Below are 15,763 nucleotides of genomic sequence, written 5' to 3'. Positions count from 1 at the left end.
GGGGCGTTCACTTTTTTAGGAACAGAAAGCATGATATAGAAACAGACAAAGAACACACATTTGTGTAGTAGAACTCACTGTTGGCCAAGTGTGTTATGCATATTTGAAAGAAAAAAATTGGTGAAGCTTGCACCAAGCCGCGCAAGGCTTGAAACAGTGGAACTGGATGATTCTGAAGTCTAATCTGGTTGTTTCTAGGTTGTTGCTAGGCTTTAGCTAGGTTAGTCACGACATGGATGCCTAAACTCCAGAACCGAGTGTTCGCACCTGTCATAAACAGCCCTTTCTTTATCTCTGCTTTTTTTCTTTTTCTTTCTCTCTCGATCTTTCTTTTTCTTTCTATCTCTTTCTCTGCTTCTCTCTCTCTTTCTCCGTTTCTCTTTCTATATCTTTCTGCTGTTCCATCTTTTTATGCCTTTATTCCTATTATTAGAGTGCAGCTGTTTGGCGCCTGTTCCTGCATTGAGCGACGTCGGCGGTGCAACCGACAGAGAGAACGAGGACGAAAGAGAGCGAATGCGGAGTTTGTCGATATCGCGAGCCACTGGCCTCTAACCTCACTTTCTTCCACCGTCACGCGCACTGGCCCCTCGGTCGGAACTCGTGCGCATGCAGGGCTGGCATGTGCACTGCGGCTGGCTTCACTTGTCTTAAAGGGGCTGTCGGCGTTTCGCTTGGTTCGCGATGCCTGCAATGCACAGAGTGGTGTGCACAGAACTCAAGCACTGGCAGCTTCTGTGGCAATATGTAACGGAAGTTACATTGCTACAACCGCAGATAGCCAAAACTTCAAATTCAGTTGGCGTTGCCCCAACACGAAGCTGCGCTCAGAATTCGCATTTGGCAGCATCGTAATTGTCAGGGATTTTTTTTCTCTTTATCTTTCTTTCTATAGCTTTCTCTCTCTCTTCTCTCTTAGTGAACGAGTGGTGAGTAGTGGGATTTGCCCAATTTCTGTGGCACATACCTGTGATGATAGCCATTTCTTGGGCTAATAGTTGCTTTCTTCATTTTTAGTGGACCAGTGGTGAGTACTACAGTAAAACCTCGGTGATACGAATCTCGCGGGGTTACCAAAAATATTCGTATCATCCGAAATTCGTATCACCAGAAAACAGGGAAAATTAATATGCGACAAAAGAATGCTTGCAGAGGTTTTTATTTATTGTTTCTCAGCGACGCAGCAACGTCATGAACAGATCTGAATGATTGCCAGTATTGGTTTTAGATGTCAACGATCATACTTGTACTTGTAAATATGCGGCGCGTGCATGTGTGTGTAAATAATCAAGCAGGTGTGCTGCGACCCTTGACAGCTACTAGCCCCTTCCAAATCTTAGTACGCTTTTTTGCATGACAACAATGTGCTACGCCGAAAATGACATATGGAGCGCTTTACACGCGATTGAACGGCAGAAAATTTTAGGACCGCTGTCCTTCGTTGTTATTGATTTCTTATCGCGGCGCTGTTTTGGATGTGTTTCGAGAGATTTATGGCCGTGCCCGCACAATCAGGAGGTTTGCTCAAAATTCGTGAATCTCCTGTGGAAATTGGAGAGTTGGCAGGTGTGTTGCTAGGCCTAGCTCCTTCGCAAAGACATGGCTTGCATCTACGTGGCAGACCCATGTAAACAAAGTACAGTGACGCTGTCTCGAGCACAACAGCACGCATCGACGCATTAAGAAAAGAAAGAGAGAGAGCGCGCTATTTTAGCGTCATCTGTAATCTAAACGCCAAGGTACATGAAGGCAGATTGAGGCCTCCAATATTCGCGCGCAGTCTCGGATGTCTCGAAGGTTGCGACGTGCCGCTGATGGCCTGTTCTCACAAACTGGCGGCGCGGTGAGCATAACCGCACGTGATTGCCTTGCCTCTCACGACAGCACGGGCAGCACCCGTTCGTGCCTGCGCGGTAGCGTACGTTCGTATCAAACGGCACCAGGTGAAAATCGGTTCGTAACAACCGTACTCCATTACATTGCAGGCCAATATGCCTTGGCCGGGACCACAGAAAAATCCGTATCACCCCGAAATTCGTACGAGCCGTGATCGTGTCACCAAGGCTCTACTGTAGTAGGATTAGCACAATTTCTGTGGCACATACCCGTTCATGATGATGATAGTTTTCTGATAGGCCACACAAATTACGGCTAGCTTGAACAGCTTCACTGTTAAAAGGCTGCGCAAAAAAAGACACGTTCACAAGGAAATAGTACAGGCTTGTCCCTGTACCCTTCCTTGTGAACGTGTCTTTTTTTCACGCAGCCTTTTTCGCTCACACACTAGTGTGTCACGTTTAATCCTTTTGGTGCTCTTTTCTTGTTTGTTTCTTGTGGGGTTTTTTTCTTGGGGAGGGGGGGGGGCAGCACACAGATGTACGATTTTCGGCGGTCATATTATGTGAAAAATGTATTGTAGTACTATTAATAAAGTAGGCTTACACACATTGGCATATGCTCAGCTCTTCCTAATTTATGCCCCCCCCTCCCGTAATTTATCCGAAGGACAAGCCTGCGAAGCCTTCAAACAAAAAAAGAAATCTCTTATACACAGCATGCAGCTTCTTCTATGGTTATTAGTCGCATTGTAAGTTCACTGAAAAAGTATTCCTGGAGTGGAACTACGCAAAAATGAAGTGTTCGAAATAAACTGACTGTTCACATAATGTGGAATGGTTGCTAAGCGCACTGGTGAAATTTTTCCACCACCAGTGTAACGTCCACAAATAAACAAATGAACCGTAACTTATTCAAGTTTTTGAAGAAATCTTAGTATTTCAAAAAGCTCCCCAAATAGCTCAGTGACAGAAAAGAATTCCTTGATGCACATTGCAGCTTTCAGCCGCTTCCTTTCCTTTTGCAAGTGACAAAGTGTTGGGTGTGGCATGGGCAAGGAATATCAATCTCCTGCCTCCTTGAAATCCACCCCTTACACTGTTCCAAACACCAGCTGCACAAGCAATAATGCTACGTACATCAAGTAATGTAGCTGGTGTTTAATTTGGAGGGATCTATGTGACAGCAGCTGACGTGCAGTGTAGTCGTCCCCACATTAATTTATGGGAACACTGATGTGGCAACTGTGGAGCGTGTCACCTAAAGGTAGTTTTGTTTCAATGGGGGCTCATAACGTTACGTAATGAAAGCTGTATGGTATCGCACATTTGTCAAAACATGTTATACAACACGCTTCCGTGCTCTCCTACTCGCTTGCTATGCTCTTCCGGACTGTCACCTCAGTTTACTTCCTGAGCCACCAATACGACACAGACACTGCAAATGGGTATATGCATAGAAGCCGTAAAGTGTTATTTACCATAGGTAGGTCTTCTAGATTACATCATAATAAACTAAGAAGGACTATGCAACCGATTGTTTTATCGAAGTATGCCTTTAAAAAGTTGCATTAACCTCCAACTAAATCTACATGAAGTGATATTCCTTGAACAAACTATATTGATTCTTAGATAACAAGAAACAACAACAAAGACAGAATACTGAAGCAAGAGTAAAAGTAAGTAAAAAGTGCTGAGTTTACAGCTACACTGCCCTACAGAAATTCACACCAAATTCAGGACAGGTAATGCTATCTGCAATGTCAAATCTCACACACCTTTAACACCATCAAATGTTCCTTCATCTTGAAATGAAGTGAAGTTTTCCACAACATTCTTCAGTAGTGCTTGGCAGCTGTTTTTACATTCTCGAATGCAGTTGGCAAATGATCCATCATACATCTGTATCCAAGGTTGGAAAGAGAAAAGAAAAAATAAAGACATTAGGTTTCTGAAAAGAGTTGAGGTCATTAAAGGCAAGTGGAAAAGATTATTGTGAAGCTACTGTAATTCGTCATTATCTAAGCATACTGTTTCTTCAATAGCATTCCATTGTTATCCCCTAACGAAAACTTAGCTTTCAGTATTATCAGTCAGATGAAGTTTCCAAAGAGGCAGAAAATTAGTTCACTATTTCATTTTGCTTGCAGGAAGCATTCAGTAACAAACTTTTTCCTCTTTTATCAGCACTACCTCCTTCCATGAATACTTCTGGTGTGTTTCTCCCACTGGCTTATCACTCGCATACTTCTCTCTGCCTTAGTTTCTGGTGTTAAATAGTCATTGACATTATCTCCCCTCTTCTTAAGCTCACTATGCTCCCCTGCCACTGGATTAAACTGTAAATGTGTTCCCATCAATGTAGAAATTTTCGATAGTGCTTATTAGCATGGCTAAACCATCTGTCTCCCCACTTGAACACCTGCCATAGTCCACGACCTTGACAGTTCTTTGGACATGCTCCTTCCATCCTGCCTTTTCTTATCATTCCACACATCCACCTCAGCATCTTAATTTTTTGCCACATGCACCTCAACTGCATCATCTGTAGTTAAAAAAAAATTATATTGTGAACTACTAATTTTAACTTGACTGGTACCTCCCTGTCACAATATAACTCCTGAAACCTTCCTGCATTTCCTTGGTCCGCGAAAGTTTTGCAAGCATTTAGAAGTTATATGATCTAAATCAGGGGTTAGCCACTTTTTGGGGTGGAGGGCCGAGTTGCATGAAGCTGACACGGCGAGGGCCGGATGCCAATTTGAAAGAGAGGGGGGGGGGGTCCCCTACCCTCCCTTTGCAGGCAAAGAGAAAAAATTCAGCGAATTGACAATAATGTACAGAACTGGCTAACTTTTTGGCTAAGTTTTGGCTAAATTCTGACTAAGCGTGAAGATGGGGGACAATGCCAACTGGAAGTGATCTTTCTTTGTTCCTGTCTATATCCATTTGAGGCCAAAACTGCGATGTTAGCCTTCAGATAGGAAATGACAAGGGTAGGTGGGGGTTCAGACATCGTGCCGGGAGCCACATAATAATGCACCTCGCGGGCCACAGGTTGCTGACCCCTGATCTGAATGAACCGGCACATCCTTTGATATATATAAGACATGCAATATCAAAACTGTCAAATCACACAATTAACCTATCAAAGAATGCCATTCCTCAGTGAAGGCAATGCACAGATACACAACTCTATTCAACTTCTACATTTTGAAATGCCATACTACAAAAGTAATGTAAGTTTGTTAGAAAGAGAATCACAGAAAGCATGTGAATACAGGAAACCCATTTAATGCATAACCACCATGGGAAACCCATTTAATGCATAACCACTTATAAAAAATGGCAGGTCCTCTTTCTTTCTGTAGGGGCCTGATTAAATAGAATACAAATGTTTACGAAAAATAACATCAAACTGAATACCATAAAGCAATCTTTGAAACAAAGGGAAATATAAAGAATTTGACAAGTTTTTCTGGTCACAAAAGGCTTATTTACATTATCTGATGTATCTATGATGATATCTATGATGACAGGCTTGTAAATTAGAAATTAAGGAAAGGTAATTGTACCTGGTGCACTATGACAATGGCAGCAACAAAGAAACAGCATGTCAGCAGGTGCACGTAGTGGTGTGGTACTTATTTAAAAACGCAAGTGCATTTTAAAAAGACTGGGCGTGCAAGCACAGACATGAGAGAGAGAAGTCAAGACACCACAAATGCCAGCCTTTTTAACATGAATACCTACCAACTAGCTCAGCTCCTTGTTAATATAAGTGCATTACTACAGCAATGCCCATTATTTGAAACAAATGTGTACATGGTGAAATTGTGCAAATAATAAATTGCTTCGCTTAAATTGAGAAAGCAAATTTAGAGGCAACCTAAGGCTTACTGAACAAGAGGAAACTTTAATGCATAATTTATTTCCTCTAAACGTTCTCTCAAGATATTGTTTGTCTGCACAATGATGACACCCCTCCTTCAGAAGAATCATAAAGAAAAGTCACCACCTAGCTGCATACCTTTTTTCGCCTGCAAACTTCTGAACTACTGTTACCCCTTAGTATTCTAATGGATAGAACACTAAGGGGCATTGACCACATTGAGTAGTGAATTGTCGAATGAAGTACTGACAGATAAGCAATGGCCATTCGATTCATACTGTAAATTTTCAATATTCACACGTTCTTATTTATCAGTATTATAATGGCACTCAATTTAGCCACAAGTGGCCCAAATACTTTTTACCATTATTCTTAAGTATTGCTTTATGAACACAGTTTGCAACCAATCTTAGATAGAGCAAAGGTACTTGTACTACAATCTCAGGTAGAGGAAATGCACTTGCACTGGAATGTAAGTATGCCAAATGAAACATGCAGCGGTGTCGCCTGTTTTGCTCTGCAGTTGATACTGCGGGAGTGCTGAAAGACCTTTCTAATTAAAAACAGAATGTCCTCACTACTGAAACCAAGGCTTCGATGGACACCCGTCTGGTCAGGAAGAATCATCCAGTAAAAAGGCGAGGACGCCGACCACAAAAGGATAAACAACATATTGACGTTTCGGCACCCAGAACAGGTGCCTTGTTCACAATAAAAGCGAAGGAAGGAGAGCTAAGCGTTTAAATAGGCTAAAGCATGTGACCTAAACATCTTACGTATGCGGGGGGAGGGGGGCAGATTACTGTCTGTGCAGTTGAGCGTGCATTTACTTGTTTGTATCATCAACAAAGAAGTGTTTGTTCTGCAGCCCCACCACAATGTCCGAAACGATGCAGTATACCACACATGCCTGGCGTGAGCGAGACTTTGGCACGTGTTCTGCGCAAGTACGACGTACACGTGGCTCATGTACCCACGCGCAAGCTGAAAACATGCTCTTCTCTACTTGAAAGACAGATTACGAAAAAGAGTTTCCTGGTGTGGTTTAGAAAGTTCCGTGTGCAAACTGTGATTGCATGTACATTAACAGCACTGTAACGATGTGAAGAATGTGAAAGTATCATCCACCACCCCTGCCAAACATGCGCAAACCTCAAATCAAGAGATAGAATGGGGCAAAGTACGTGTTGACGCTACAGAGAAGGGCCTGACCTCCAGATTGTATCTAGAATCTCTTATGATACAAACAAGAAAAAGCACGCTCAACCACACGGACAGTAATCTGGTCCCCGCATACACATGATGTTTAGGTCACATGCTTTAGGCAATTTAAATGCTTAGCTCTCCTTCCTACGCTTTTATTGTGAACAAAGCTCCCGTTCTGGGTGCTGAAACGTCAATGTGTTGTTTATCCTTTTGTGGTTGGCATCCTCACCTTTTTATTCGACCTCAATACTGCACAACAAGTCCTTAGAAGTCTCGTGCTGCAAAATTCTGTCGGGTCCTATAAGTACAAGCAAAGTTAGAGGCAGTTATCAGGTGCTCCATTCGCTTTCTCACTCTTTTCATTCCAACAAGCATGCTGGAAGCAACGCAGGAGGTGGGGGGCAGGGAGGGGGGACAAGGTATCACCTTAAAGTTAGATCGTCACATGTCAAAGCCTTGGGCATTTTTTTTTCTTTCAAATATGTAGGCCACCACTGCCGATACAGGAGTGCACAGCGATGGCATGTTGTGTACCATGTCGCAGTCCCGGTACCTACACTTTGTAACACAAACAAAACGCAACTGCTGTTCTACAGTGCAAGCTCATGCACTCTGGTCTGGCCAGGCTATCTTATTACATGGTACAGACCGACTTTGTCCTGTGTCAGCTTAACCGACGAATTGTAGCCAAATCCAGCTTGCAAATTTTGGAGCACGTTCAATTACCTAAACACGAAGCAATGTCTGCCAAGACGTCTAGCTCATGAGCCACATGGAAGAGAGCTAGCGAGCACTGGACGGTGCGCTTTTGGAGACAACAACATGCATTGGCAATGCTGTCGTAGGAGGTTCAGTATGAGACACGCAACCAACTCAGACACGTAGTATATGAAAGAGCATGCATGTAGTCCAATTCACAGGATGCCGCCTCAGGTAAGTCCAGGAGAAAATGAAGCACTAAGCAGATAACCATCGATAGAGGCCAGAGGAGCAAATATAAAATATCTTAAGTTTTTCTGACAATGTAGGCATTTACACTGTTCATTTGTATTTAACTAAATGTTAGCAATAATAATATTACAAAGAATGTTCCTGCGATTAAGAAATCAGTCAATAACTGCTGGGCCTGCTTGCTGAATAGTTGGTGACGACATTGCAAAGAAGAGAGCAAGTGATTTTTGGTTGTTGTTGTTGACACAACATTATAAGTTCCCTGCTGCATGTAGTGCAATAATATTTGGCTTACATGTTTGCAGAAGCCCTGTCTATAGATCAACAGCAATTTCTTAACATGTTGAAAAAGTGTTTCAGGGCCCCTTTAATGTAGCACAATGATTATACTACAGTCATCTTTATACCCAAGAGGGGTTTCAAACTCACCTCAGCTAGCGGGCCGCAGTCAGGATATTTAGTCCCACAAGGGCCGGGACAGTGAGGATGACGGGACCGGGGGTGGGGGAGAGAGTTTGGACAAACTGTCACCTAACTTTGCCATTTGAAAGAATGCCTTTTCTATATGGGTCATTTCTGAAGGGGATTTGATGTCAGGTTTCAAAAAACACATCGATAGTGATTTCCACGATGAATAAAATCTGGACGCCGATTTTGAAATTTAGAGTTTTCTTTTCCCAGTGATGTTTCAAATCATAGTGACCGCATGGGGTGACTTATGAAAAAAAAAATGCTTGAGACCAGTCCCATCTCTGCAGCTTACCTGAACAAAGCGCTATTAATTGCAATGGATGAGAAAACAATGCAAGTACTATTTAGCAAAGTCACAAAACCACAAAACTATTCTGTGTGAAGCCGCGGGCGGCTAGTGAAAGGTCCATGGGCCGAGTTTGAGACCCCTGTTATGCAACTTCAGAGAGACACAAGCACTATTTTCTGAGATGGTAGCTCATTCATCTACAGGCTATAGAATTGATAAGGATATTGTGAAACAGTTCAGACAACAACGTCATCAGCCCTAGATAAAATAATCAAGGTAAGCTTAAGCTGCGAGGCATTTGCATTGGACCTACACTGGACAAGACATGGCCCCATTCTTGCAGAACTTGGTGCCTTTCCTTGAGCAGGGGTATGTCCACATTTGTATCGGATCGAAATATCTTCTCAACTTGCTGCGAAGAAATGTTGCTGCAGAACTCGGCATTGAGAAGGGGTACACCCTCCTGGAAGAGGTAATTGGGCAAAAACAAGCACTATGTGTAAATACTGTAGTGTTTGTGTACATATACACAAAGAAAAAGCTAACCTATAATCACTGGCTGCTTCTTTTAAATAGTACACCAGTAAAAGGGAGAGTTGAGCTAGCTGGCTTGCATTCATATTAAAACAGCGCAAAAGACATAGGACACAGAAAGACCTGACAACACGAGCGCTGACTAACAACTTATTGCTTTATTCAAGCGAAACAGAAAAAGAGAATGATGTTACAAGTGTAGTCTTTTGTCATGTGCATAGGTTGCGTGCATGTTTTGTGCATGTTTTGTTCTTTCTTCTTCCCTCTCTTTTTCTGTTTCGCTTGAATAAAGCAATCAGTTGTCAGTCAGCGCTCGTATTGTCAAGTCTTTCTGTGTCCTACGTTTTTTGCGCTGTTTCAATATGAGTACACCAGTATACAGTGGCCAGTACCACCTATACACAGCTGCTATGCAATAAGATTAATCACATCATAGTATGTGCACGAGAGAAACTTATCACTGCCCTGCTATTACCATCACTGCTCACACAAATGAAGCATAAGTACGCCCTGCAAACTTCAATTCTGCAGTTTAGAAAATGGTGGACACCAGACTACTCGAGGGCTGCAAAAAAAAAAAGCATTGGTGGGAGCACATGTGCACAATTCACACGCAGCTTGTGTTCCTTAGGACAGACGGTGGAATGTGTCCATTAACTTTTGAGCCCACCGTTTCCTAACACTTCCCAATTACATAGAAGGCCACAACATGGTTCCTGCAATATGTCTACAGTCATACTGACAGTGTGTGGCTGTAATGCATATTCAATTAACGGCCACCTCACCTCACACTTTAGTGCCTTAAAGGGGCCCTGCAACACTTTTTCAGCATGGTCAGAAGACGCTGCCGATCGGAAGTCGAGGCTTCTGAGAACATGCGAGCCAAACATAGCGCAGCACGCGGCCTGGAATTTACAATTAATTTTCAGTCAGCTAGAAATTGTTCTCTCTTCTCTCTACACATGATGCCACATACCCAAATGACCGCGCCATATACCCAAATTCAAGGCGATTGGATGATTTGAGTATTGTGAGTTGCGGCCACTGCAAGAGGCCACCACGTGCCCGCGCGCGCAATCACACTGAAAGCAAGCAGTGCATTCGAAGAAAAAGAAAAGAAAAAGTGCTCAAGGTCATGACGCGAGCATGACGTAACTTCTTTCCCCCACCCTGGGCCATCCCTCCCTGCTTAGCTTCCAGCATGGTCATTGGGACGAGAGAAGAGAGAAAGCAATTACAGTGTGCGACAAATCTCCGTAACTCTGCTCATACTCGACGGATTCTGGACATTTTTGCGGCGGTCGCTGCGTGAGGCAATAAACTTTATTAACGAAGCCATTCGATGGCTACTTGGAAAAGTGTTGCAGGGCCCCTTTAACTGTAAATGACCCCAACACAAGTGAAAGTACTTACATGCTATTAGATATTTCTTTTTTTCTAGTGCACATCCTTACGAAAGAAAGCTCCCACAATCTCGAAGTGTAGCTGCTTCTAAAGGTGAATATAAATTCCATAAGCGAGTGAGTTTAGCCCCAAAATAGAGTCGGCTGGTTCTGCCTTATCTCAAGTCTGACAATTTATTGTACTCATTTCGATTTCAAGTAGTGTATCAGTTTATCCATGATAGCGGCAGTGAAGGTGTATGGTATAAACAAGAGTTGCCTCACCTCCAAAGCACGAACGACAGCAGCACATAGTGAAAAGTAGCCAGTGTGCAGTGTGCCATTCCACCGTACCGCATACTTTTGTGCACCGTCTTTTGACCAGAAGTTGAAGTTTAAGGCATCAACAAGAAAAATCCACTGGGCCGCAGAGTCATCTGCAACCTTTGGATGCAATGGATGGTCCCTCCATGCATGTGTCCCAACAAGGCCTCTGTTGTAGCAGTCCAGCACCTGCACTGACGACATCTTAGTAACAGCTACCTCATTCTGAAGTGCTAGTTGTAACAAAGATTGTATATCTATGTGCCAACACACACAAAAAAGAAATGAAAACAGTGGGCACTGTTTTCATAATTACAGGATTTTACACCGCACTTATGATCAGGAACTCTGCTACTATTGCTCACTTTAAATTTTGCAAGCAGTCAATAAAATGCCAAAAGATGCAAAGGGATGGCAATAAACCTTGCACTCTTTCATACATCAGGCCTCATTGCTAAATAACACAAGTGTTAATCAGCAAAAACGAGAATTTAGTAGCCTTGCTGGTCTACAGTCGGATACAACTTTAGAAATCTGGCATTTCCTTCTCAAAGGCGGATTCACACAAGCATGTGACAATGGGTACACACTCCAGACTGACGTCATGAGCCGGACGGTCCACCTTTAGAGAGCATTGCCGAGTGCATGAGTGGGACTATTTCTTTAGTCGCAGAGGCGATCGGCTGCCGTGCTTCGGTCGCCTGAGTGAGGCCTCTCTGGACTTCCTAAGTTGTGTCCGGCTATAGTTTGTCGGGCCAGCACACCAAGCAGAACTTCAATCCCCAATACATTGACACAACAGCCTATACTAACCAGACAAGCACCACTGTTTATCACCTATAGTGTGTATTTAATTTTATGCCAAATTGCCAAGCTAAACATACACTAAATAGGCCAGAAGTTCTCTGCTGAATGTCCACTATACTTTCCCATCATATTGTAACACGGTGCTGGAAGAGCGCAAAAGAAGAACGAAGAAGAACGGGTGCAAGAGACTGTGTGATCAAAGCATCTGACCGTCCCTTGTCATTTGTTTACTGCTTCCTTAACCTCATTGTAAAACCCACCGCAATGGTGTAGCGGTTACAGTGCTCGGCTGCTGACCCGAAGGTCGCGGGTTCGATCCCGGCCGCAGCAGTCGCATTTCAATGGAGGCGAAATGCTAGAGGCCCGTGTACTGTGCAATGTGAGTACACGTTAGAGAACACCACATGATCAAAATTTCCGGAGCCCTCCACAACAGCGTCCCTCATAATCATATCGAGGTTTTGGGGCATAAAACCCCAGATATTATTAATCTCATTGTAAATAAAACCATAGCACCCATAACAATATGTTCACAAAGCAAGTTAATAAACTGCCTTTTAAATGTTGCTTTTAGCTTAATTTCTCTTAACTTGAATATACAAATCAGTTAAAATACATGCACTTTTTCAGTAATTATATTCCTCCAGTTTTCTTCGCAGTAAGAAGCATGCACAAATGAAACACATCATAATAAGTATAGCACTCAAATAGGCAAGTAATCGACTTGGTGTGTATGCATTAATAATGCATGGCACTACTACTTATACCAGTAAGACACACACTTCTCAGCCATTATTTGATCCCTCAGTCATAGAAGTACAGTACAGTCCAGAGAAAAAGCTTAAGCATCTCACCAATATTCCGAAAAAAAAAAAATTCTTTGCAGCCTAGCAAGCAGGCTGAATTCAAGCAGTACAGACTCCGTGCTCCTGTTTGACCAACTGTTAACGCTGTAGCGAAGCGTTCGAACTCAGTAATGGGTCATCCTCTCGAGCACCTTCTAGTGGGTCACCCTCTTCAGCTCTTTTCGGAGAGAACGCACCTCATGCTGCATCGGCCCCGCCTTGACTGTCGCTGTTGAGTATCGTCGCCGAGTGCCCGCTAATAAACCTCTTTATAACGCATAGAAACAATTCCACGTTGCATGGCTGCATTATAAGCAATTTTGCAGTTTTGCTGGAGCCCAAACTTTTGTTCGCACACCTGTCGATTTCATTCAGCATTACGTACAGATCTTGAACACGACATTAAAATATGATTCAATGTGTTTACACGTAAGTAATCCAGCTAAAAGATAATGTGGGCATATAGTGATTAGGAAAGGAACGAATGGTACAATGCTGTACAAAATGCGCCTAACGTATGTAACCTCTCATATGTGTCCTTTTTTTATTTGGTTTGCGTTTCAAAGCAACTCAGGCAATCAGGGTCGCCGTAGTGGAGGGCTTGAGAAATTTCGGCTACCTGGAGTTCTTTAACATGCACCTAAACCTAAGTACACAAAATATGCGACCACCGCAGCTGGGATCAAAGCCATGACTCTCAGATCAGCAGCTGAGCACCGTAACCACTGTACTACCATGACGGCTCTCTCATATGTACATGAAATGATTTACACATACGTTCTTATCAAACTACCACTATGTCCCTTACGACAGTACGGAGTGCACGGGCACCAACATTAAACATACAGTCACAGCGATAGTGCTTGTAAACACGAGGATGGCTTGATGGTCTAGTTGGTATTGCATCTTAGAAATCTTACAGCACACAAACGGAGACAAAGGAAGAAAACGCATAACACAGCGCTCAACTACAACTTATACTTTATTTTTGAAGGAGCAAACATATATATGCTTAACAAGCCAATGACAATGTCCTCAAGCCAAGCACCAACAAAAATAAAGAATGTGGCACTCATCATTTTGCACTCTGCCTATTGCCTATTCGTGTTCAAAAAGCATGAGACTTCATACTCTCGTGCATGCTATAACAGGCAAAGAGAACTTAAGCCTGGAAGTGTTCTTATCAGCAAAACCCACAAAATAGGGTTCCCATTTCGTGCCATCGTTTCTGAAAATGAAGCGTGGCAAATGTCACTTCCTATGGTGCTTGCAGCAAAAGTTCAGGATTCTAACAGTTGACAACCTTTTTTATTTAGAATTCTGACCAGGTAATTCAATTTTTAAGAGCTGACAACGAAGGGAATTTGGCTTTTTCAGTAGATATTAACGACCTTTTAAACTCGATCCCGTAAAGACAGCTAATGAATTGCGTTCAAAATGAGAATGACAACCACAGTGTAGTGGGCTTCCAGAATGCTGCTGGTATCAATGATGGCACTTTTTTTAGAGCTTTTGGACTTTTATCTGACATCAACATTCATAACATGGCAAGGTAGCACCTCCATTGAGAAGAACGGGATTTCCATCGGGTCATGCATCGTGCTCCTCTTAAGTGATAGTTATCTAGGCTTCTCCGATCGTATTTCTAGTGAACGTTTAGATGGGCTGAACGTGAATTGTGTTTTTAGGTATGTGGATGACTTTCTCATTATTTTTAAAGCTGATGCCGATAACTTTCGAGCACCTATTTCATGTGTTCTGGCCATTTTTAGTGACTCTCTTAAGCCACTACAGTTAATGCATGAACTTTCGTTGGATAACTCCCTCGAGTTTCTTGACCTTACGCTTCATTTCACTGAAGGACATGTTTGCTGGTTGTATGAACCAAGGGCCAGCAAACGGTTGCTCCCGTACTCCTGTAATCACCGTGCTTGTAAAACGGGGATCATCACATCTTGTTTAAGAAATTCCCTACTTAAGTCATGTTTCCATTTCACAAAGATCCGTTTTATTGCTCAGCCTTCCTGCCCGGTTTCAGCTGGTTACCTGCGTCAGCTACTCATGTCTTGCAAAAAGAAATGTAGTGGGGTGACCAGCAAAGTCAGCTGATAAGGAAAAAGAAGGAAAAGTTTGTTGTAGTGCCTTATATACACAGTCGGGCACAATCTGAAGTAAACAGGCGTGTGCGCTAGTGTAGATGTTATCTTTTGCGTGCCTAGCCAGCTGTCAAAACTTTGTTTGCTTGTTAATTATGATGCCAGCAAGAATGTAGGATGCTCAAAGAAACATAGGGAGCCAGGGCCGTAACTAAGGGGGGGTTGAGGGGGTTCTGACACCCCCCGAAATTTTTTCACGCTTTAACTTTTCGGGTGACACCAAAATACTTGCACGCCTTCACAGCGACCACCATTTGCCAAAGTTAGCCGTTCTACACACAAATACCCCCCGAAAAAAATTTCTGAACGGCCCTGCAGGGAGCAGTTCATTAATTGTGAGGAAGGCGTAATTTGCTCTCTCCACTTGACCTGCAGGAAAAGGTATAATGGACAGTCGTGTAGGCATCTGAACAACAGGCTCAGGGAGCACAAGAATCTTGTTGGAAAGACTGTCGTTTCAGGCCACTTATCGTCACATTGTAGAAGTTGTGCCTATGAACCGCTTTTCGGGCAGTGTTCGGTGATCAAGACAGAGAAGGATAAGCTGAGCCGAAAAGTGATAGAAGCATACAAAATCGATCGTGACAAAGCAAATCGCGCTCGGCTCCTTTCGTGACGCTCTCTAAAAAAAGAGAGACTGATTTTTTTAAACACTAACAGGCAATAGGCAGAGTGCAAAATGATGAGTGTCGCATTATTTTTGTTGGTGATTGGCTTGAGAACGTTGTCATTGGCTTGATAAGCGTATATATGTTTGCTCTTTCAGAACTAAAGTATCAGTTGTAGTTAAGCCCTGCGTCATGTGTTTTCTTCCTTTGTGCCCGTCTGTGTGCGCTGTAACGTTTCCAAGACGTTTAAACAGGGAGTAAAAATTAATGTATCAGTTTGCTCCACGATGTGTCTACCTAAAGAAAAGCACGGACATCCGCTATGCCCTCGGTAATGAAAAAAAAAAAAAAAGTGAGATTGAACCTTCATACGATATCAGCCACACAAGCAGACTCACGTGGCCCACGACCCACGTAATACCACATGTTACGCAGCGTGGTAAGTGTCCAACGCACGTGTTAA

At 43.0% G+C, this 15,763-nt stretch overlaps 1 protein-coding gene across 4 annotated transcripts in view; it reads right to left on the bottom strand.

Annotated features, from left to right (window-relative positions):
• LOC119374427 (queuosine salvage protein) overlaps positions 1–15,763 on the bottom strand; it is a 63,767-nt gene that overhangs the window by 12,013 nt on the left and 35,991 nt on the right. For all 4 annotated transcript variants that reach the window (XM_037644519.2, XM_037644547.2, XM_037644530.2 and 1 more), the window contains exons 3-5: positions 10,846–11,073; positions 8,958–9,107; positions 3,614–3,737 (exon numbers count right to left, since the gene is read on the bottom strand). In XM_037644519.2, coding sequence (XP_037500447.1) covers positions 3,614–3,737; positions 8,958–9,107; positions 10,846–11,073 — 502 coding nt within the window. The remainder of the gene's footprint in view (positions 1–3,613; positions 3,738–8,957; positions 9,108–10,845; positions 11,074–15,763) is intronic.

The sequence above is a fragment of the Rhipicephalus sanguineus genome, chromosome 1 (genome assembly GCF_013339695.2).
Source record: "Rhipicephalus sanguineus isolate Rsan-2018 chromosome 1, BIME_Rsan_1.4, whole genome shotgun sequence".
Classification (NCBI taxonomy): domain Eukaryota; kingdom Metazoa; phylum Arthropoda; class Arachnida; order Ixodida; family Ixodidae; genus Rhipicephalus; species Rhipicephalus sanguineus.
This window is presented reverse-complemented; position numbering and strand designations above follow the sequence as displayed.